The sequence below is a fragment of the Mycetomoellerius zeteki genome, unplaced genomic scaffold (assembly GCF_001594055.1).
Source record: "Mycetomoellerius zeteki isolate Tzet28-1 unplaced genomic scaffold, Tzet1.0 scaffold496, whole genome shotgun sequence".
NCBI lineage: Eukaryota > Metazoa > Arthropoda > Insecta > Hymenoptera > Formicidae > Mycetomoellerius > Mycetomoellerius zeteki.
The window spans coordinates 371,391-396,352 of NW_017257496.1; the positions used below are offsets into that span (position 1 = coordinate 371,391).

At 32.8% G+C, this 24,962-nt stretch overlaps 1 protein-coding gene across 1 annotated transcript in view; it reads left to right on the plus strand.

Moving 5' to 3' along the window:
• LOC108727463 (uncharacterized) overlaps nucleotides 1-24,962 on the plus strand; it is a 129,196-nt gene that overhangs the window by 70,545 nt on the left and 33,689 nt on the right. Inside the window, exon 2 of the mRNA XM_018455606.1 lies at nucleotides 13,693-13,859. Within this exon, the coding sequence (XP_018311108.1) occupies nucleotides 13,693-13,859 (167 nt within the window). The remainder of the gene's footprint in view (nucleotides 1-13,692; nucleotides 13,860-24,962) is intronic.

Genomic DNA, 24,962 nt, shown 5'->3' on the forward strand with positions numbered 1-24,962 from the left:
GATGAGTAATGCCATCTGTTGAGGCTCAAAACTCTTCAAACGATCCTCGTATTAAAAAAGTATCATGCAAAGTCTTGTATTTTAAATTAATATAGAATTTAATTTAAGTATGATTAAATAGAAGTAATTTAAAAGGAATAAAGGTCAAACACGAATTAAACAATAAGATGATAAATCTTTATTAAAACATTAATCTCCAAAAAGTGTAGTTTGAAAAGAAGTAATTTAGCTGGTAGAAATGACAAAATTTCAGCAGCTTGGAATTCAAATATCTATAAAAGAATAAAATAAAAAAAGCAAAAACGAAGAAAAGAGGATACATGTTCAAAATATTAATTTTGTTCTGTGATTACAGTCATAATATTTTTGACTATGAGGAAAATATGACCGTAATACCGCGATCCGGAAGTCATGCTGTATCAAACATATAGTTTCCCATAATATAGCACGGTGATGATTTATCTGCCTGCACGGACGGATTTCCTCGGTTTTTCGCCGCGTGTACTAAAGCGCCCAAAATTAATTTGGTACGCGGCTATAGCGCTTTTCCTCGCCATCGTTGTTACACCGGGGAGCAGTTTGTAGTACCGGACAAAAAGGGTCGGTTGGTTAGCCAGCGAGATTACCGGTAATCTTTATTTATAGGCAGCGTATTAGAGAGTCGCGGTCACGCTAATTTCTTTAATTACGACGAGTGTAGGTTGGACGAGTCGAACGCGTAGATAATCCGGCGTTGCATCCAAAATTGCATCAATTACTCAACGATTATTAATAATTCCAGGGATTTGAATCTCGCTGTACTAAATGAAAAATATGAAATATTTGCAAATTCGTTATCTGCATAATGAGAAATTCTATACGATTACATGATAATTTTCAATATACATATAGTACATGCATTTGGATCGATCAAATGAACGTCGACAGTATTATCGCTTCGTAAGATGAGTAAGTCGTCATATGATTTTTATTGTTAATAAAGTTTTCTATTATTAGTCTCAAGCGAACATTATAGAAAATCGATGCGCAATACGTCCCGGACGCATCCGAACCCATTTATTGGGAACAGACAACGACGTGTTCACACGTGTTAACATCAAATCACCGGCCTCATTCCCAGAGGTTCTATTTCCTGCTCGGAAACAATCACGTCGCGCCGTCGTCATCGTTACCCCTTTCCTCCAATTCCCAACCATGTGTATCGATACCGGCGGTTCCCTTTTCCGTTTTCCATCGCGTAATAGGGGAGAACCACGTGTCACCGGTTCTTACACACGCTCCATCTGTGCGCAGCTTCCGAGCCCGCACCCGGAACGGTTCACGTCAAAACCAGGGACTTATCCGCGTACATATTCCATTATACAATGGAAAAACAAGCAACGGGCTTCTGCACGTGACATGGGAAAATAGGATTTATTAACTTCCGCGTAATCTTCTTCTCTGAAAGCGTATATCAATATGCATGAAGGCTAGCCAGCCGGTTAAACAACCAAGGAACACTTAAATCGCGACAAAATATTTGTGTATCGTAGGAACGTTCAGATATTATCGAGAGTGTTAATTTATCGAGCTTGAGAAATGTTTCAGGCAGCATATTAATTTATAATATGCAATATTGATGGGGAAAAAATACTGATATCTTGTTGTGAAATTAAAGATTTTGAATCAGTAGCGCTGCATGGAAAAATAAATATTGATATATCTGAATGCTTATGCGACGTTTCTCCAGTGGCAAAGTTATTGATAGTTTTAAAATATTAAAACTTCATTGATACACATGTTATGCGACTTTACCTAACAGATGCGAATTCGCACTGCGTAACTTTGGCGGTTCATAACTCCGTTCATAACAAAGATAATTTGATTTTTTTCTATTTGAACGGAAAAAGGCAGGGAATAATTTTATCTAACTTTAGAATTATGTGTATCCAACCAATACAGAAACTTATTTTATTGCGTTTAATTTTCTAAATTTTGTAAACATTGAAGATGACCTGACAAAAGGTCGAAACGTCTGTTTAATATTTAAATATATCATTAATTGGCTCGTAGTCCTTATTAATAATTTATGTTTAATTTTATCTTATTTAAATAAATATTGAAAACTTTATACCAGTAAAAAATCTATTAAACTGAAAAATCATCTCAAAAGTTACATTTTTTAAACAGTTGCCATTTTTTGGCATAATTATCTGAATTTAAAAATTCAAAATACACATTTTGAAGGGGAAAGATAGTACTTCAAGATGTATGTATTTGTTTTTCAAATCTCGACGACCTATTTTTTATTCGGTGCTAACAATGGGTAATTTTGAGTTATTTTATGGCCTGCTCGAAGAATCGAAGGATATTAAAGACTTTTATGCATGGGAAGTACAATGATGATCCTTAACTTTTTTTACGGACAGTACTATAGAATTCGTTTTAGTTCTACAGCTGTAAAAAAGTGTGACTTCCCACCTGAGTGCAAACGAAGTATTAAAAAAGATATTATGTAGTAATCTTTCGGTACTTCATTAATATTGTAATATAAGTAATTGGCTCTTATATATGAAAATGCTTTTTGTCTTTAAATGCTTCATTTAATTTTGATGGACAAATTTTTTTTGCCTAGTTGGATTTATCGGGAAAATAATTCGTCGAGATTATATCCCACCATTATCATTCATCATTTCTGACAGCTTTCTGGTCTGACTTTATTTCGCTGTTCCAATACGACATTTCGATTCCGCATGAGCACGATGAATACTTCGATACATATAGCTTTTTCCCAACTACATTAAAAAAAATTCTATCTGTGTGCTAAAATTGCGACCAAAGTGAGCACATGAATTAATTATGCATTGGTCGATAGCAGGACCGTTGTTCCATAAATGAAACGCAACGAAGACCAAATTTAATGAAATTATGCTGTATGGCTCAATCGATTGTTTCAATATCGATTATATCCCTTTGTTCTAGAATGCTTACATTGAACTTCGTATCCCCTAATTTTGGATTTCGCTCACGGAAGATTTTAATGAATATCCTTCACCGCAATGTTATTTTTAATTTTCAACTATAAATATTTTAGTAGCTAAGTTCAAAATTAAATTCGTATAACAAAATCTAATTGAGATTAACCGAATATAATAATAAATCTTGTGTAATGTATTTCCCTTTTGCTTTCTTCCAATGTTAAAAGATAAGATCAGAAAAATTTACTGTAAAATTGTAATAAATAAACTAGAATAAAAAACAGCTTTTTTTACGTCGTCAAAATCATAAACATATAATGTTATAATCGTAATATAATCATAAAAATTAAAATCAATAATTTTTACTGTAAATTAACAATTACAGTGGTATCAGTCAGCATGATAGCGAATTGATGATAGCATTAGTTTGCGTGAAGGAAACCAGTGTAGAACGTGGGAGAAGCCGCGTGTTCGCATGATCATCCCAACCAAACGAACGGTCGAGCTAATCGCGCGCTGCAAATGAGCTGTTTAGTTTTCCGGCCCGATTACGTGTCAGTCCTGGCGGTGATAACGTTTGTATAGATCCCCTCCCCCTTCGTACGTTTCTCCATACTGCATCGTGAATGCGCGGAATGGTGTGGATTCCGGGGATTTCCTGCGCGTGTCGTCGCTAAATTCAGCCGTGAAATTGCAGCGCAACCTTTAGTCTCGTTACCGAGCTGTCAGAGACAAATCTTGTAATTTAGGTCAACGTGGTTAAAATCGGGCCGCCCTTCCATTTAAAGCCGATCTCATCATGTCGTAGCCGTTATTTTATGCTAATAATTTTTGCAATGTTTCGCGATCGTGAAATCTTCGAATTCCTTCGAAATGCCATTTCGTCGACGCGGCGACACGTCTTGGTCTGGACACACTTCATCATATCAATTGTTTCATCCATATAGACGTAATATATAGATAGACTGCGCATTTCATGATCCGTTAGAAAGAATTGAACATATCAGGATCTCTCTTCAATTCTATCAGCATCTCTCTTCAATTTAATGCTTAAAAAAAGCGAAAGAGAGAACGTGATATACGCTTCAAATTACTTCACTCTTTTTAAACCGATATTGACAATTTCATAGAAATGCGCAGTTTATCCATTCATCCAATGGCATTACGGTCCAAGTGGGACGCGGACTTCCTCTAAATAAGGTTTCGAAAGAATGATTTTTCTGGAATTAGGTTATTAACCTAACATCCGACTTCCAATGTAGGAGAACGATACACATATCTATTGATATATGGGACCTATTCGGCGCTGGTGATCAAAGATAACTTATAAAGTCACCAAGTAGAGCCATTTTCGGCTCTTTAAACGCGAAAAATCGCGCACCTATGTGGGCGCAGGTGGGTTGAACCCGCATCTACAAATCGTGAGGAGTCAATCGCACCGAACAGCAAGCCTCTCGACACTTAAATATGCGCAGTCTATACTGAGAGAAAAATATTTGATATTTGTAACTGTAATTACATATTGCTGTAATTATGATTATAGTCATTTTAGGTTGCCAAAATCTAAATATCTAAAACCAACTTAAAAACCTTATATTTTCATGCAGACAATACGAGTTCTTTTAGATACTGACGAACGGATTGATTTAATGCAAAGTTTTATTGAGATCACGATCGATTTATATGGTTTTTGATACGATCTTGAGGATTGAACAGCCATTACAATAATCATATCTATGCATTGAAAAATTATTGAATTTTGTTTTCCTGTTATATTAAGTTGTATTCTATTGGTCTATCGACAGACGTAGTTAAGAGGATGTTAGGAAAAGCTCATTATGATTTAATTAATAAAGTAATTTATGATTAAAAATAATAGTGACATAAAATATATTGATATTAAATAATACAATAATATGTATGTAAGCAGTTTTACAATTATCCTTATTATCTAAAATTTGTTTATTGTATCGCTAGTTTTAAATTTCATAACACCTATGCTTTATTACTTGAAATTCGTTTCAAGTAATAAAGCATTACACTACAAAAATGAAGCCTGCATAATTCACATCTTTGTATTCCTATTGAAAGATTTTCCTATTCCAACCCAAAATGGCTTTAATTCTTCTTAAAAGAAATTATTATATCTCACAATTCATTCAAAGATATTTTTCCTTTCAATCAAAATAGTATTTATTTAATTCTTTTCCAAAATATTATTCGAAACATATTATCACAAAATTATGTTACCTTACTCAATTCAAATGTTACCACAAAAAATTAAAGAAGTAACAGTATTAAATAAAAAAAATTAATTTAAATAGAAAATTTTTTTATGTAAAAACACTTACAATTAGTGCTTTTGCATGTATCGCTGCACTTGTTTTAGCGTCGAGATACTGCCGTGTCTCTAGATAATTAATTATCATTGAGAAATTGTCTTTGAGAAGTCACAGAATTCATGTTTTTTTATTCGACATCTGAAAATGCAACCTTTTGAAAAAAATAATGTGTGTAAAAAATATAATAGTATTGAAAAATAGTATATAAAAATAATTTTTAAAAGAATCAAATATTGAAAATATTTGATACATTCGATTTGTTGCTCGAGTAGAGAATATCCAGAAAAATGTATAGAAAGAAAGTGCATGATAAAAGTATACGTGTACCAATACGAAGATACATACTATTTTTGTATCGATCACATTCGGAGTCGAGTCTGGTCTGATACACGTAACTGCACTTTCCGCACAAGACCTAGTTGCCATTTTGCCGAGTACTTCAATCAGATTTACAAATATCGACGTGACAACATCCCCCAAAGCTCTAATAAACACTTTCGTGTCTATGATATTGCCGATGAAAATCCCAACTTGATTTGTTCGCCTCTCTTTTCCCTCGTATGGGCCCGTTGACGATTCTCGAATTGCGCGTGGCGTAATGAAAATCCGATTAACTCTCGCACAATTATTCTTCTCGATCCAATTATAAGCGATTCTCATTTTCTATCTGCGATACAATGAGATATATTCTGTGAATCTGCGATATTTATATACTCATATACTTTAGATATTTCGCCGTATAATTTCGTATTATAATTACAATATGATTTTTTCACACAATGATGCATGCTAATGAAATAAATCACAGTTAATCGGTAATATCATATAACAGAAATACGCGTATAACAAAAACAGGTTAATTATTACATTGCCAAGATAAATTTAATCTGAAAAAAACAGAACTGTTGTGTACACACGTCATATGTAAGAAAAGAATAACATAACGGAATATGTACAGCATAAATATGAGCTTATATAACAGGAAAACAATTCGAAAGCAAATATTATTCGATACTGAGAGCTTTATTTAAAATCACGATGCAAAGAATCTCAGGAGATTAAAAAAGTTTGTAAATTTTTAAATTTTCTTCACAAAACCCACTGCACTTGTACGTTGAAATCGCTCTCAACTCCAGAGATTGAACTACGCTCGATCACCCGGAGAAATCCCTCGCAACCCTGTCCTAAAATCAGCGGAGCCTGATTTATGCGTCTTCCCACGTGTCTCACAAATTTCCCGGTAACCTTCGAATTTCCTGCTGCGGCTACGTAATCCAACGAAAACCAGGTTGGCCTCGTCCACGCCCGAACATACGTCGGCGGATCGTTTCGGCCAACGTCATCGCGGTTAAGATCGAATTGGCAGTTTCGAACTCACCAATGCTTTACGAACGGAAGTAGCCGATTTCAAATGTGCCCTGAAAATTTATGATTTCAACGAAAATACATTCTGCCGACATTTTCTGAGCCGGGTCAGTTCCGGATTAAAACTTTCCTGTGACCATACGAAGCGCCGAGCGTTAATTCAGATTGAAACTAATTGTAGAATTAAAAGGAAGTTTCTGAAAGTTGATCCTACAGTTATATAACTAGGGTCGATTATGCAAAGTGTTCCAGGTTAAAGAGAATAATCAGTATTCTTTTGCGAGATGAACGAATTTCTTAAATCTTGTATAACGTTCCTTATTTCCAAGTCACAAACATTGGATGTTCATCTTTTAGGATCATAATAATCTTTAAAAAATTTATGTAGTCGATTTGCTTGTTATTATAATTTAACGGAACATTTTTAGTTACGACAAATTTTTAAGTTTTGATACTTAATCCTCCGATAACTCTAGTTTACAGCAAAAAATTACTTTGGACCGGACTACGTGTCTCTTATAGATTTTTGGATGCTGAAAACGGTGTCGCAAACGAAGAAATTCTAGCACGTCAGATTTCCAAGATAATTGAAGTTTAATATGTAAAAAATGATTTGTATAATTATATGTTAAATTAAATTTATTGTACTAAAATGTATATAAACTGTCTTTGTTCAATGAGATATATGAATACATATAAAAGATTTAAACATATTATATAATTATTTCTATAAAAGAGAAGAGCTGAAGATTGAAAAATAATCAAATAAAATTAACGTACAGATATTATAATTAGCATTATTTTCTATAGGTAAATCCCGTTATCATGAAAGAAAATCTTGGTAATAAATATGTCTAACTGCGATGTTGTAGCAACATAATTACGCAAATTAAATTATAGCAATTGACAGACAAAATACCTGAACGTTTGCGATCGCGCATCCATCAAATCATCGATTTGCCGAGATTTCAGCAAGCCGTTGCTGGTAACTGTAGCCGCGATCCTTTCAACCTGCCATATGTCACGTACATCGACGAACGCCTCGCTTCGGCGCTTTCGAAGCGTAATCCCCGGAGTATATAGCTCGTCCGAACGAGTCAATTTTTGCGACAAAAGTCCGGTCGAACAACACATAGCCTCACCCAGCGGAATGTAACCCTTACAGTGGCCTAAATTACTCTTTTCGAAAACAAAAACCGCATATTTTTGCTATTCATAGCACATTGCATTCGACCTAGTTAAAAAAAAATCTAGATATTGTTGACCAAACTCGGTAGACTTGATTGTACTTTTGGATATTGTTTATTATATGTTACAGTACATAATAATATCACGTAATTAATATCTCTACATTCAAAAAAGTGATCTTGCAGTTATAGCGAAAATTATCTAAGTACGAAAAATAGCTAAAATAGATAAATTTCTAGCAAGTACTACGATATTGGTTATGTATTGCATCTAATCATATAGGTGACAGAGATTGAATTTAGATTTGTGCCATAAATTCTATGCGTATGATACATAATTTTCTATCAGATACAAAAAACTATAATTCTAGCTGGAGCAGCAAAATAATTTTTTGCGTGTAATATGTTAAAACAGTTTATTATTACAGCCAATATTGCACTCTCTATATTAGTAATACAGGTGTAAATTACTCTTCCATTAAATCTAAATTATATATGCCAATAATACTTCACTAGTTATTATTAATATTACATTTAGAGCTTTATGACTAAACTTTATATCTATATGTGCATAAAGTATTATCTGGCTGACTGATATACTTTCATTAACAATTAATGATTTTATTTATTTACGTACTCTCTAAATTTCTTGAAGCGAAATCTCACTTCGAAAAAGTTAAAATACTGCCACTATTGAAATAGGGTAAAAAAGTTGTATTCTTGAGTAAGAGTGGCAGATTTTCTCTCTTTTTTAAAGTAATATTCATTCCAAAAAAGGAATGAGATTTCTTTCCTTTGGAATAAATTTCATTCCAAAAAAAGTGAAAATCTGCCACTCTTACTCAAGAGTGCAAATTTTGCAGTCTTTTTCAATAGTGGCAGTATTTTAACTCTTTCGGAGTGAAATTTTACTCCAAGAAATTTAAAAAGTATAAAACATGATGTTAAAGTTACGAGATTAAATAAAGAAAAAATTACACAAAAAGATTAGGATAATATTGAATGATTTTTAGTTATTTTTATGAATCACTTTACATATTATATATCGCCATTTACTGCTCTGATGGCAGCTGCTACAGATCGTCACGTCGAGCAGAATCGCTATACGTGCGCCAGCTTCTTCATCTAATCCTCTTTGAATGGCACTATACGAAACGAGACAAAACCTCTCGCTTCTTTGTTCCGGCACGTTGTTCTCGCACAACGAGCGGGAGTTACAACGTTGTAACCGCAGGACACGCCAGGTGCACCTACACGTGCGCAGCAGTACGGTGCATCCGCTTCACGGGTCGTAGGTCATAACTTTGCAAGCGAGGCATCGCGAACTACACGTCGCAGTGCCCATATCCGTGTGCGCGGCGATTTTTGGTCCCGATGTTTTATCGACAACCCTGTCCGTTATTTATTATTCCCCCGTTATTGATCAACGCGAATCACCGTGGCACCCTTGTAAAACTCGGTCGCGGAATATGGAAACGCTCGTCGCGACGATGACAAATTATTTTGGTACAAAACGGTTGCGCTTTACTGTAAACTGCATCAGGTTAATCAAGATATACAACGAGTGACACAATTGCAGAATTTATACAAAAAAAATTCTATAATATTAACTGACAACGACAATCTCACGCGGAGAAAATGGTTTTACTGAAGTGTCTAAAAATTTAGCCATAGATACAGATTTGAAAATAATTTTGTTGCACCATCAAAATAATTATGTAAAAATTTCAAACATGATGTTGAGGAATGTAAAAAATTTTGATATTCTAGCAACCTGTTTGAGCATTCTATATAATTATTTTAAAGGCCCAACAAAATTATTTTCAGATTTATATCTGCTAAATTTTTAGATCCTTCAGCAAAGTCATTCTTTTCGTACAGAAATATATTTAGTAGTAGTTCAAACAAAACGAGAAAAGTTTAAAGTTCATGATATGGTGCATTTAGTCGATAATTGTGAAGATCGATTTTGTGAACCGATAACGTGGTACTGATATTTTGAATATTGACCATTATCGGAACGCATTTCATTATTTGACATCTTGGATAATATCACTGTCTCTTTCTCTCTCTTTCTTTCTCTCTCTCAATAGCGCGAACAATACCATTTGATTTCCAATAATAATCTTGCGACGCTTGCAAATGGAATAGGGAATGAGAATTTTTCCAGTTATGAAAAATTCTCATTTCCCGTCGGTCTATTTCCAGAACTGTTTCCTGATCGTGACCTTTTATATTCGATTACGATTGAATTAGTACACGCGCGTGTCAATGTTTCATTCACGAACTGTTCCGATACGCGGGTCGCAAAGTATGATGCTTTTGTCATCGCGTTGCGAAAGCGCAAACGACAGTTAATCGGTTTTCGATGAAATACAATTCGTTAACTTGATACGAATTACGCTGGCACACCTGAAGAGAAATCACGCTGACGCTTGCATGCGCATCTTCACGAGCGTTGGACCATTACTCGTATCGATTGCACACGCCTATCTGTTATTAAATGGATCGGGATGGTACGTCGAAACAAATTGATTTGTCGTTAATAACCCAACAGAAAAGGAAAAAAATAATATGTCACAACTGATATCGACGTTTAAAATTTTTTTTTCTATGAAATATAAATGTATAATATATATGGAAATATATTACCTAAATTTAAATTATATTTATGACTGAACAGTGAATATTAAAAATTAATTAAACCTTATTATTATATATCTCAAATAAATGATTTAAGAAGCGTTTTATATTAATACAGATTCATTATTATTTAAAATTTAGAAAATTTTGTGTAAATTGTAAAAATAAAAAATATCACATTTTCTTCTTCTTTATCATGAATTCGTGCAGTATAAAAATTATTCACTTTTCTTCTTACGTCATCTTCAGATAATACACTGAAAATATATTTCCGAATACCAAAGAGAGGATATTTAATACGAATAACTATGAATGTAATTAATCATCTGTGGAATCTAACAATAAAGTCGAATATAATTAATCATCTGTGGAATCTAACATAAAAGCCAAAAGCCTCTTTTAGACCATTGTAATTGTTTAACTGAGAAGCACGTACCTTTTTAGCTGCCACATACGAGTGCTTGGAATACAAATGTTGCCTGGAACCACTTATAAAGAGTACTAATATCCAACGAGGTCAAAAGCCTCAGCATTCATATCCCGGATTAGGTAGTTACTCCTTCATAAATAAACTACAGTTACTACATAACGCGAATGCAGCTTGCAAATACATATAGTATAACGTAATGGAATTCTTTATCTTTCTTTCTTTACATAAATCCTTGTAATACGTGTTTCTCTCTCTCTCTCTCTCTCTCTCTCTCTCTCTCTCGTACGCTTTTGATATTATAATCTTCTTTGAGAATACCTGTATTTTTCAATTGTTAATATTGTTAATATAAAAACGTTTAAATTTTAATGTCAAGAAATAGAACACGTAACAAACAAATAATAAACTGCTTTCTTATTTATAAAATGAGAGATTGGTTTATATAATGTTTATAAAATAAAAAACGAATTTATATGGTTTTTCTATTATAATTATAATTGTGTGTGTGTGTGTGTGAGTGTTTTTGTAATTCTCTCCTCTAGTATATTACAATGCTTTAATTTATATAATTTTACTTTAAGCACTACTAAAAATAGAATTTTCCAAGGAATAATATAAAAATTCAGAAAGATTCAGTAGAGAAATCGACTCGTTTCAACGACGAACTTTACGCACAAAATTCAAACCTTATTCAAATGTGTTCAGCTCTCATGCATGGGTTAACTGCTGAAGTTCACATAGTTCCGCAAAAAGAAATGAAATATAATATTATACAATTTCTGAATATATTTTTTGAGTTCTATGCGTAACTATGCCAATTTATGCAACTCAAAGTACATAAAAAGTATAAAATAACTTTTAATATTCCTAGAGATACTTTGAACTTTAGGACCCCCCCCCTTCGTATTTTTATTATATTATATTTGTGTTGATATAGCGGATGCGGTAGCATTGCTCTGCAGCTGAATTTTTTATTAAATATTTCATCTAAATTTTATTAAATTTTTCATCTAAAACAAGTTTTTTCTAAAGACAAATAGAAGTGGATTACCAGTTAAAAAACGTATGTGTTTACTCTATGTCATATTCTATGTGGGTATGTATATATACATGTATATAAATTACAATAAAAATTTAAAAATTTATTACAATATGCAAAAAGTTCTCTAAATTCAAACAAAATTTCATTTCCACAAAATTCAATAAAAAATATTAATATAATATTGAAGCACTATTTTATTCTACAATTAGGGAACGTATATGAGTATTATAAAAACAACACTAAAGATATTATAATATTTTAATAAACGGATACCTTCGTGGAATTCCCGACATGGTCATTATATGGCTACTATGAATATCGACAGTAATTAGCGACCAATCTAACGCTAATATCGGCGAAATGACCGTCGTTGGTGTGCGCAAACACACCGTAACATTTCATTCGCAAAACATACTCTGCCGGAACTGATCCTTGTGCAAAACAACCTGGATAAAGGACCAGATCATACAAGCTCGCCTATTCCAATCCTCCGCATACTACAAATTAATCTGTGATCTGTGTCTTAGCTGCAGATCAAATACAAACTCGCAAGCTTATCTAGTTCCGTGACTAACAATCGATAACTAAGTAGACGCTCGCGGCATCCGTCGAAATCTACCATTTGCCTCGATAACGTCAACACTGACGTTCGATATAATGAATATCCGACGCATTGTCTGATATGCATCTCGCGATTCTAACAATAAGATAAACTCGTCAAATCGTTTCAATAATAACAAAAACGAGTCACGGAATACAAGATTATGAGAACATTTAAAGATCTTATATAAAAAAATTTTGGCATTTTAGTGATGTTTATATTTGTTTATATATATATTATATATATAAACAATATATATAAATACCAATATAAATTTATTAATATATTGATATATGTTCTTAAAAATATACAGGGTATATCTGAAATAATGCCCACTAATCATATAAAGCTATTCCTAATAAAAGACTGAGTCGAAAAGTCCTCTACCATTTTGCCTCTTACATTTTACTCAATAACATAAGATGTATTGTGAAAGGAGTGTATTATTTTTGCAGAATACGATAAGTAATTTAGTAATTTCAATTTAGTAATTTCGTAAATTCGTAAATTTAGTAATTTTAATTTAAACTTGTAAAAGAATAATATAATTCATATTTGGTTAAATACGTATACTGTCGATCGTGAAATTTATAAGTTTATCTTATATGTATATTGTAACATAAAAAAGCCTCAAACAATATGGTTATAGTCTCAAATAATTAAGGTGTGTGTGTATATATATATATATAGTTAAAAACTACAACCATACTGCTATAGTTTACAGAAATAAAACATTATGTATATTCCACGTAAGTGCAAGTTAAATGGAGCAACCACATTTATCGTTAAGTTGTGTAAGAAGAATATATTTCTTTAATTTTATAAATTGACTCACGAAATTGCATTCTCCTCTTGTTGCAAATAGTTTCCGACCTAAAAACAGAAATAATCCTTATTAATTCTTATTCCTTCAAAGGTCTGACTGACTCAAAATCTTAGAAATATAATATTAATATATACGAAAACGAGAAAAGACAAGTTACTCAATTATTTTCGTTTAATCGCAATTCCAAGCCAGTAAAATGTTTTAAGCTTTATTCAGCTTAAAACCGCTTAACGACTTTTACGATTCATTTGTGGACATGCTAATTTCTAACGCCGACATTTATGTTATATGTCACGCAGGTACGTTCACTCGCGATCAGAGAGTTTTGAGCGGTAGTCCTGTTCAGGGGAGTCGCAACGTCAGCGGCGTGCCGGCTTTCGAAACAAATGTGCCACGGAATGTCACTACCGCAGTCAGTCAGACCGCCTTTCTTCACTGCAGAGTTCATCAGCTGGGCGACAAGGAGGTGAGTGACAACAGTAATTTCAGTATTTTACGACCCTCTTCTTCTTGAAACTAACTCACTAATTACGTTAACAAATCCGCGTCCAACAGCATTATGAAAAAGATTTGCTCGTGCACACATTGTCTTCATCTTATAATTCAAATAGGATATAAACGAAAATTTAAATGCGCGTTCACCATAATATCAAATCTGCTTGCTAAACTTTGCTTACAATATTTGAGGTAGATAAATATATAATTAACATTTAATTTTAAAATTACTCTTGTAACTCGATGATTTGTGGTGAATGTACAAATTGCTACAAATAAATTGCTGTGACGTGAAAGGAACCAAGCAACATTATTAATTATTCAGTGTCAGAGCAGTAGACGTCAAACCCAGTATTATTTCATCGAATAAATTAAGATTTCATTAATTTTCATATGAAAAAAGATATTATCTTATTATTTTGAGCGTTAAACTGATATATTTATTGAGCTCATTAGCGGTACATTATACGTTTACCGAGACACAAAATTAAAAAGCTTATTTGATCTCGAGGGTTCATAAATTTTCTTGTTGCGATTTTCAAATAGAGCTAGATATTAGGGAGAAAAAAGAATTTTTCAATATTCTCGTCGTGTCAAAGGTAGAACGGAGGCCGCTGTTGCGGTTACGGTTGCTTCATCGTTTTTCAAAATCCTCAATCCCGGGCATACCTCCATGTCAAGGCTATATAGATCCTAGTAGAGCTGCTGGGTTAACATTACCGCAAGGCTGGCCTGCGGTTTCTGGTTAGGTCGTTGATAGAATATGCATGACGCCTGTTTGAAGAGTTAAACCTGCTCAAAGGTGGGTGGAGGGCTGCTATTATCTTTTCGGATTTTTGACTGAGACTGCGGATTTGACTGACACTTAATTAAAATTGAAAAATTTGTCGTGCTTTATCGTGCATTATCTTTGTGCCCGTGCTTGTGGTCTATTATCTGAGCATTACGTTCAATTACTCGCGCGCATACAACAACTGTTAAACAACTTACAAACTTTTAATAAAAGAAGTACGTGGTTTGTTCAAAAATAGCAAACTAATAGAATACATTATGCAACGTATATCATACAAATTTTAACATAATTCTCCTGTGTACCTTATTAAGGCTTAATATTTAATCAAGACGTTCAATCTTCTAGTTACCTGGAGCAGGAGTTTCCGCAGCATGTAAAGATTTGATATTTCGTGAAGTTTCCGCCAATGCCTGGTTCACTAAGTATATATATGTACTTCCGGGAATATATCGACATTATCTGCATAACAAGAGTCAATATTGCGTAATTCAATAAATACCAATGGTGGCTGTGCGCGCCAAGGTATTTCTCCAAGTTTCGGATAATATTATTCAGATAATTTTATTGCGTTAACTACTACGACCTTAAAATATTCAAACACAGAAACACTGATCAGTTGATCATAATAATTCATTACAATAATGGCAATTAATCGTATAATTATTGTATCTTTCCATAAAACTTTGCTTTGATTCGAGGATACTTTTTTTTCTTGTATAGCTGAACTGTTGCGAAACGTACTTACTTAATTGTGGGAACGAACAACTGGTTTGATCGTTAACGATGCAATTATTTACCGCCATTTACTCAATAACGTGAATTCCAGTTATTTCCGGAAGAAGGGGAGGAGACGAGGGATATTCGATCACGCATCACCGATAACTTGCAAACGCCATGACCGTGTTTTCATTCCGATAATTACTAACTAACTACGACGGAGCAATGATGAGCTTTGCACAAGTTATGCACGAAGTTGTTAAAATGTAATATAATTTTCCATTTAGGTCGCTGTCCAACATAAGTCGTTGCGAAAGTATATTAATTAAGGATTCCTTTTGAACTAATGATGCTTGAGTCGAAGAAGTATTCTTTTCTAAACAAAAGCACTATGAACACTATGAGAGATAAGGAAATGACATTATATTACATTTCACTGTACTGGTGCACTGAGAAGTATTATGCATCGGAATGGTAGCTGCTGCTTTTTCAAGAGAGAAACTGTTACTCTACGAGCACAAAGCATCAGACAACTAACTTGCTGCTCGCGCGAGCTTTTCGTTTTATGACCAGATACACAGCGTTCTTATTAGAGAGGAGCAATTGCATACGGATTACGTATCTAACGAAGACCAACTACGAAAATTCACGCAAATTCCTCGACGGTGTGTTGATTCAAGTTGATTTTAAAGGAAAGACGAAAAGGAGTTTGTTATTGCATAATGCAGAAAAACATTCAAATATTTCCATAATGCTACTAATTGGATTGTAGTAAATACTATATGCAAAAATTGCAGTTTACTTCTTTTGCGACTAGATCTTTTATCACGTCATCTTGATACATACGAACACATTTCCGAGTAATTAACTTAATGCTGTAATTAACTGTAAACTACCAGATTTACAATAACCATGTTTTTATGATATAATAAAAAAAATTGACGATTGAAAATAAAATAAAAAATAAAGATTAATTTTTCATCTCATAATATAATTAATAAAAGAAGAACATTTTTTTCGAAGAAGAACATTATATTTAAAGCTAAATATATAATACTGTAACTCTCTCATAAAAATAATGCAAAACTGCAATTTTATTATTCATTTTCCTAAATAGATTTCTGTTTCCCAAATTGATTTTATAAATATATGACATCACGAAACTTCTGTGGAGAAAGCTGAGCAACAAAATGTAAAGGCACAGCGTCGCAATTCATTGAGAAAGTCAGCGGTTTGACTTGCAGAAAGTAGACAGCGTGTATAGAGTTATCGCAAGACAAATGTTTGGACAAAGCTAACTGACGTGAGACATTTACGTCGGTCTTTTTGCCGACCTAGCAAAACTGTTTACAACATATCCAAGGCTGGAAACTCGCGTAGATTCCCTTTCTCAACATTAATGTGTTGTTTATATAATGTACATTTAAAATGCGAATATTTATTAAACGTGCTGTCGGATATCTTGCGAACAGGCCGATTATTTATTTGAAAATTCACATATTATAATAATGTTATTTAAACCCAAATATACAATCTCAAGATTAAATATGTGTGTGTGTTTAAGAATCTCTTTCATTACATTACGTCTTACGATATCAAAATTAAATATTTAAGGAAAATTTTGAAGAAAGAATTTTAAGAAACTAAAGCTTAGTTAAACAAGTTATGTTACCCGAAATCCATTGGTGACGTCAATGGAATCAGATGAGATCGATTTCGATCAACACCGGAAACATTGTGGTGCTTTTCCCTTCCTGTATTATTTCATTATAAATACAACTAAATTAGAATTATATTTGTTACGGAAGGTTAAAACGTAAACATTTGTAACATGCAGAAATTATTTTATAACTAACAATTTTATAATTCTTAAATCTTTTTATGTTTATAAATTTTATTCATTTTTCGTAACTATAACAAATATAATTCTAATTTAGTTGTATCTATAGTGAGATAATACAGGAAGGGAAGAGCACTACAATGTTTCCGGTGTTGATCGAAATCGATCTCATTTGATTCTATCGACGTCACCAATGCATTTCGAAAGCTTGCAAGTGGTATTTACGTTAATACATTGCGTTTCAGTGTTTCAATAACAACTCGAAATCGGGATATTAATTATATTTGCATACGCACCAAAAGCAACTTGATACCACCATATGCGGATTATACAGGGTGTCCATTCGTAAAATGAAAACGCAACATTTGCATTGCTAATTTTGTACATGGAACTATATAACGTGTCAATTAACTCAAAATAATAAGAAAAAGTCTCAAAAGGAAAAGTCAATATGTTGTTTATCTACAACGTTCTTTATCATTATATGCTTTACGATATATACGAGAAAATTAAGATTAAATATATATCTATGTAAAAATCAATTTCACTAATCTTCTAAAAGTTATTAAATAAATTTCGTTACACAGCTTTTTCTAACAGCTTTTGTTATCTTGAATGAATAGGATTATGAAGAACGTGATCGTTGTATCAAACTAACAAACCCTGTTCACTCTACAATCTGCTACAAAAATATTTTCCAATACACTGAGAAACTCATTTAGTTGAAGCAATTAATTTTTTATTTGGATATAGGCAAACAAATCCTTGGTTGATGCAATAAAATAATTTAGTTGAAGCAAAAAACGTTTGTTTATTATAACATTTTACTTTTTCTGATAAACAAGTTTATCAAATGTCAATGTAAAAACAAGTAAAATGATTTGTGCTTCAACTAAATTATTTTATCGTATCAATCAAGAATTTGTGTTGCCCATATCCAAAGAGACAATAAGAAATTAATTGATTCAACTAAATGGATTTCTCAATATAGTGATAGCCGGTATGAATTGTATTTATTCGAAAAGTGTTTTAATTTAAGAACTTTCATCTTTACTTCTTGCCAAGGATCTCTAAAAGTCTTTGAAATTTATATTACCTATATAATCCAGTCGTGTAAACGACCCTTTCACCCGAATCGATTTACTCGAGAGAAGATGAATTCGAATGACTGCCGGATTCCGCTTCGGAATTCCGTACGATGAAGTTATTCCAGCAAGACGTTACTGTATCCAGAACGGCGGAAAAAAGCAGCTCGGTAATTCGATCGGGGAAAAGCCTGCGGCTCTACTCCCAGCTTGAATAAGTATCGCGCCAGGGAGCGGAAGTGTCGTTCATCCCCCGTTTTCTAGTCTGAATTCTACTGAAGATTTACGTACTTTGCGAACAAGGAGGAAGGACTGGATTCCGATCAGCGCTGTTATGCTGCCTTGTTTGAGTAAAAAAAGCAGGACTCTCGCATCTCCTGGATTCCATCAAAATCAGGAAATCTCTGAAAGATCCGATATCGAGCCTTATCTCTTTTTTCGTTGTCCTCCAAACGAGGATCTAATATGTTTTTGATAGTCCATCAAGCGCCCCGCTCGAAATTTTGTTACTGTGGGTTGCGCGATGATTCATTTTGCGGCTTAGCAAGCTTGATCCGTGAAATGTCAAAAGTATTATAACTATTTTTGTTAGTAATAGTGAAATAATAACGCTAGCATTCTAAAATAATCTGAAATACACATCAAACACTAAATAGTGCATAAATGATTGAACTGTGAATAGTTACTAATCAATCTTTTGTATTTTCTATCATTTGATAACTTTATCAAAATGTTTATATTTTTATATTATTCTGTTTTAAAAGATAAAAGATTGAAAATATTGTATTTATAAAATAAACAAGAAGTTTAGTTGTCATAGTAAGATTGAATAAAAGATTTTGGGGTAAAAAACATAGATATAAAACATAGATTAAAAACATAGATATATTAGATAAATAAAAAAGATCTTTATATATTAAAAAAATATATATATATAAATATAAAGAGAAGATAAATCTAAAGAAACACCTGTCTATAAACAGAAATACGTTCAGTGTTGTTGCTTGTAAAAATCTATATTGCCTTGAAATAAAATATTTATCGCGCTAAGGGTGAAAAATTCAATTTATAAAAGCTATTGCAGTTTAAATGTGAGAGATGACAATACCTAACGACGTGAGTATCGATCAATTTTATTTCGAATACTGTCACGTACGTTTAAGCACATTAAAATCGCAATAATCTTATTGTGTTTCTATTTAATAGCGCCGGTATACTCGGTGGATCCATTTAAACCTCCCTGCTGGGCTGTTACTGAACAAACTAATTTTGTAGAGTGTAACGAGCGCAACGCGACTGTTACATGTTTCGTTGTGCAAATGTGCAAGAAGCAAATGTGCATTGTCATAGACATCACGATGAGAAGTACGCAACAAAGTTCAAATATTCACGATTGTATTTATTGATTTAATCTTTAATATGTTTCATTTTTTATCATTTATCCTATTAAACAAGTACAAATAAAAAAAGATAAGAAATAGTTAACAAAATAATATATAATATTTTTTAATAAAAGTATGTTAAACGTTTTAATAAATTAAATAAAAAATTATATGTAATTAAAAAGTTATTAGTGCACAAAACAATTCTAAAGATTGGAAAATACAATGCATTGAACAGTGTATTCTCGCCAAATAATGTAAGAGTTTTTTGCAGTTATACATCGATAAATTAATAGTTAACAAAGAATTTGTAATGTGTTGTATCCGTGTCCCACACTGACTTAGACTTATGAGACAAAACCTCATTTTCTCTCTTTAAAGTCGAGAGAGAAGGAGAGATAGAGAGAGAGAGAGTTTTAAGCCTCGCTTAAAGTCAAAGTAACGTTGGTGCAACTAAGTCTTAATTATCTAATAATAATTTCATGTCTCGCTCCTTCCTGTCTAACCAATACAGACGTGACATGTCGTCCTTAAGGCATTGACGGTACTAATAGCATGCAATTTGAAATCGATCCCTCAAGGGATATAGATCGATGGAATTAATTGAATATTCGAAGCTCTCGATCAGATGGCGATAATCGCGATTCGATCACATGCGGGTTATGGTTGGGGAATAAATTAAATCTCGATATGAAAAAGGGACCACGCGAAAACTGCTGCGTTTAATCCGAACAATTGCTTTTCCGATACCAAACATTTCGCATACTGCCATTCGTATCCCGACTTCGTACCCTTTTCGCGCTGCCGCCATGCTGGTGCGCAACGCCTCTCCTACATTTCTCTCTCTTTCTCTCTCTCTCTCTCTCTCTGTTTTATTTATTTATTTCCATCCCTTTTATGGCATAACGATTGGTGGAACACAACGATCCAATAAAATTGCAAAACAACTTCGAGCGATTACGCAGATTTCACATTCCGCCACAGAGCTATATATGCATAAAAAGATTGCGCCAGAACTCCAGCACTGTACTTTAATTGTGCCTATAGCTTGACTGTGTGATTTAAGGATTCCTGTATTTTACATTTTCGTGTTTTACTGTACATTCATCTTTGCAGTAATCATAATATAACAATAATAATATTATGTCATTATTTATTCAAATAATAATGATACGTATCTGAATTATTAAAGATAGATTGTGCTGGAAAAACAGAATAATTGTAAATATATAGGGATCAAAAATAATATAAATGGATACGTGCGATCATTCACAGAGGAAATAATCCTGACATCTACATTTGCTTTATCAATTGTGTACGTGCATGCATGCATAATAAGGGACGTTCTAGAAAAAGTGATCTATATTTCAAATAAAATGAAATCGAATCATATTTATCCGTTTCTGGCATCCTCCGTCTTTATTCTAAGATGTCCTCGAAAACCTCTTCTCTAGTACTACATATAAATCTTGTTACTCGAGGGGAATTGGACGTTACAAATCGCCTCGTCTTTCAGCTACAATAAGCATTGCGAAAGTGTATGCACTTGTCCAAACATAAGGATGCTAGGAACAGGTGCATCGGGTGGAACGAGATAACAGCGAAGAATTAGGTATATTTAAATAGAATAGACGGAGATGTGTGTGTGTGTGTGTGTGTATTTATATATATATTTATATACATATACACATATATATAAATCAAAGAAATTTATCGTCATATCGCTTTTGTCGACCGTATATTAATGGCATACCTGCTTGATTTAAGAAATTGCAAATGAATACAGAGCATTTCTTTTATAAAACACACATAAAATACTTTAATATGTTATAAAAAAGTTATAACTACTATACATTATAAATACAATATAGATACATTATAAATATATTCAGAAGAAGAAGCTGCAATTTTATACGAAATTTTAGATGGAAACTTTATATCATAAAATAACATGTACATATTAATTTTAAATTAAAGTAGTAAAGTATCGTATTTTTAGACTATTAATTTTCCTACAATCGTTAATAGTTTATAGACTATTAACGATTATTTAATACTATTCATTTTTATTTGTAAAAAGAGCGTAATTAGAGTTATTTAATATCAAAATTTAAATTATATAAAGGATGAACTTTAAATAGAAATAGTTAACGAAATAGATATCTTATTCTTTAGTTTATTTTGCGAAAGCTTTACTTCTAAATTTTAATTCGAAATATGTTCTTATAAAATTTATACAAACCTGTAAATAGCGAGAGAAGGTGAGTAGTGACACATCTGTACTTATCAGAGAGAGAATCTTACTAAAGTTTGATGCGTAAACCTTATGTAGTCTGTATAAGAGCACCTGCCGGCAGCGAAAATGTTCGTTGCAAGCCGCACGATTCTGTCGTCTTGTGTAGGAATAATTCATCTTGAGGTAACATGGCGCGCGCGATACCGCGCATCACTGATACACGTCTCTATATACCGTTATTTTCTGCTTGCGCATCCGGGTGCAGGTAATATGTGGGTCAAATTAACAATATGCATAGTGCGCACATGAGGAATCAAGGGAGGAGAGAGAGAGAGAGAGAGAGAAAGAGAGAGATTATTAACGTTGCGCGATGAAAATAAGAGACGTCTTTTAAATCTTACTTGGCGCAAGTGCTAATTACGTCGTCGTGCAGAAAGCCCTTTGTAAATGATGCTTTGAATAATCTCTCAAATGGAAACCACCACTATTATAAAGACCTTACAACTAAAAAGTAAAGTTGTATTTTAATTTTGCATTCTAAAAATGTCTTTGAGCATACTAACTAACTTCTAAAAAAGCCAAGCATGAAAATCAAATAATTTCACTTGTGATTTCACAACTAAAATATATTTATCGATTAATGAAAGAATGGGTAAAAAGGGAGTCACATTGTTTAAAAAAATGCGTCATATTAATTAAAATAGAAATAAATATAAAACTAATTATATTAAGTATATGTAATTATATAGGTATATTTAATATATATTATATTTAATTATATATACTTAATTAGTTTTATTTACATACATTAAAATAATCTAATTTATATATATTTTCAAGAAAGTATTAATACATATATATATATATATACTCAAATATAGATATTGTTTAAATATGTAAATTTAATCAGATTATTTTAATGTACTTAGGAGAACTGTAATACATTATTATTTTTAATACCATTGCCATTACGTAAGTGAACAGTCCAAACACTAATTACGAAATGTGACTTTAAATTTAATTTTTATAAAATCCTTGAAATTTCCATACACACATCAAAGATAAAAGATCGAAAAAAAAAGAAAACTACTGCATATGAAAAAATCGATTACGAACTATCTACTTCGCCGAATTAGATTCCAAAATTAATCAACCGCATGTATTATCCACCCGAGATAGAGAGACGGAGGATAGATGAGACGGGAGAGTACCGAGATGACATCGAGAGTTACGACGAACCGAGGGACTGTTTGCCAGATTTATCTGACGTTGCTCCGACCTTCTGCCTTCCTGGAACTGGTACACCTCGATTCCGCCCCAACGAATTTACGAGATATGGAACAACGCGGATTTGTTTATCGCGTTGTGGATTCCTGTCGGTATAGGGTGATCTGTAGAACGTCTCCGACTAATACCTAAGCCAATCCTTCCACTTGCCTCGTATATACCGCGGTTTGTATATATCATATGGGACAAACACACAAGAAATCGATTCACCACTGAATGGATTGTCGAGAGACACGCGCTCGTCAGTTAGCCACGTTGATGGCAACATGGTCCTCTTGGAAAAAGGATATCACCACTTTTTCCGCAGAACATCACAGATGTCTGTACTGACTAAAGTACGGCTTACGGAGTCGCTCAACCAACAAAGCAGCTTACCGACCTTTCTGTCCAATCGACGTAAATTGTTTCGCCAGTATTTTGCGGAGTTTGATCCTTTTCGCTTTCACATTGAAGAATATATATTAAAGTTGTGCAATGTAAACCATGTAAACATTTAACTCGTGCAGCTATTTGCGGCGAATAAAAAAATAATGATTATAAAAACATCAATCTTTTAATTACTATTAAATGTAATTTTTTATACTAAATAAACAAATAAATATTTATGGAACTTGTATTAACTTTGTGAAGAAGGTGTTGTAAATGGAATCAAAACATGACTTTGTTATCTATTTAAACTTAATTCGACTAAATAATGTAATTTGCATGTTAAATAACTTTATAACACTCATTCTTCCATGAAACTAACGGAAATAAAAATGTTTCCTACTATAAAGAAAACTTTTAACGATATCAAACGCTGCACACTCGTCTCTCTTTTATCTTTTACAAGCAAAAATAAGTCATTGCACAAAAAGCATGAGTTCAAAGAGATCACGCACACAGACATATACACGTATAAATATAAAATAGGACACATATTTTGCTGCAAAGCATTTCGCTCTTATCGTTTCTAGACTTTCTTTTTCTTCTTAAATGAAAAGGGCAAGTGGTAATCGAAGCCGTCATCGCAACCGTATCGTGCACGACATTACACGCGACAATTTCGTAGAAGTCATATTTCTAGATACACGAGATGAAACTATACACGATTGAAAAGAGAGAAAATTACATGTTTTCCGATCGTATATACATGCAATGCGCAATCTGATAACCGTTAGACAGTTAAATTGAGGAAAAAGAAAATTTTTAACAATTGCGATCGCAATAGTATCAATGAATCTCTGTATAAGTTAATAATATTTTAATTGTTAATATGGCTCAATTAGAATAAATCAATAAATAAAAGAAGAGCCAATAATTGGCTCGTAGCCCTTCTTTTATTTATTAATAATATTTTATTATCTTAAATAATTTCTCGTTGACAGGTAAAATGCATTCTAATATGTGTCCTTTTAAATAAATTGAATATAAAAAAATCGAATCTTAATTATTATTCTATCATTCATCTCTATTACTGCAATTGATTTCTCATTTTTATTTTTATAATTGAAAATTAATACAAAGTAAAGTTAGTGGAAATACAAAATGCGAGAGAAAAAGAGAGAAGAAGCCGCGATAATATCAATAATCACGAGTATCCGCAAAACTGTGGGGAACAGATGCGTTTTTGTGAACGGCAGAAACTAATAAAATCGTCGCGGAGTAACTCCAGCCGACATATGTTTACAGACTGAACTTCTTGTAGAGACCATTAGTCCATGGCAAGGGGTGGTCTCTTGTTATCGGCAGGGC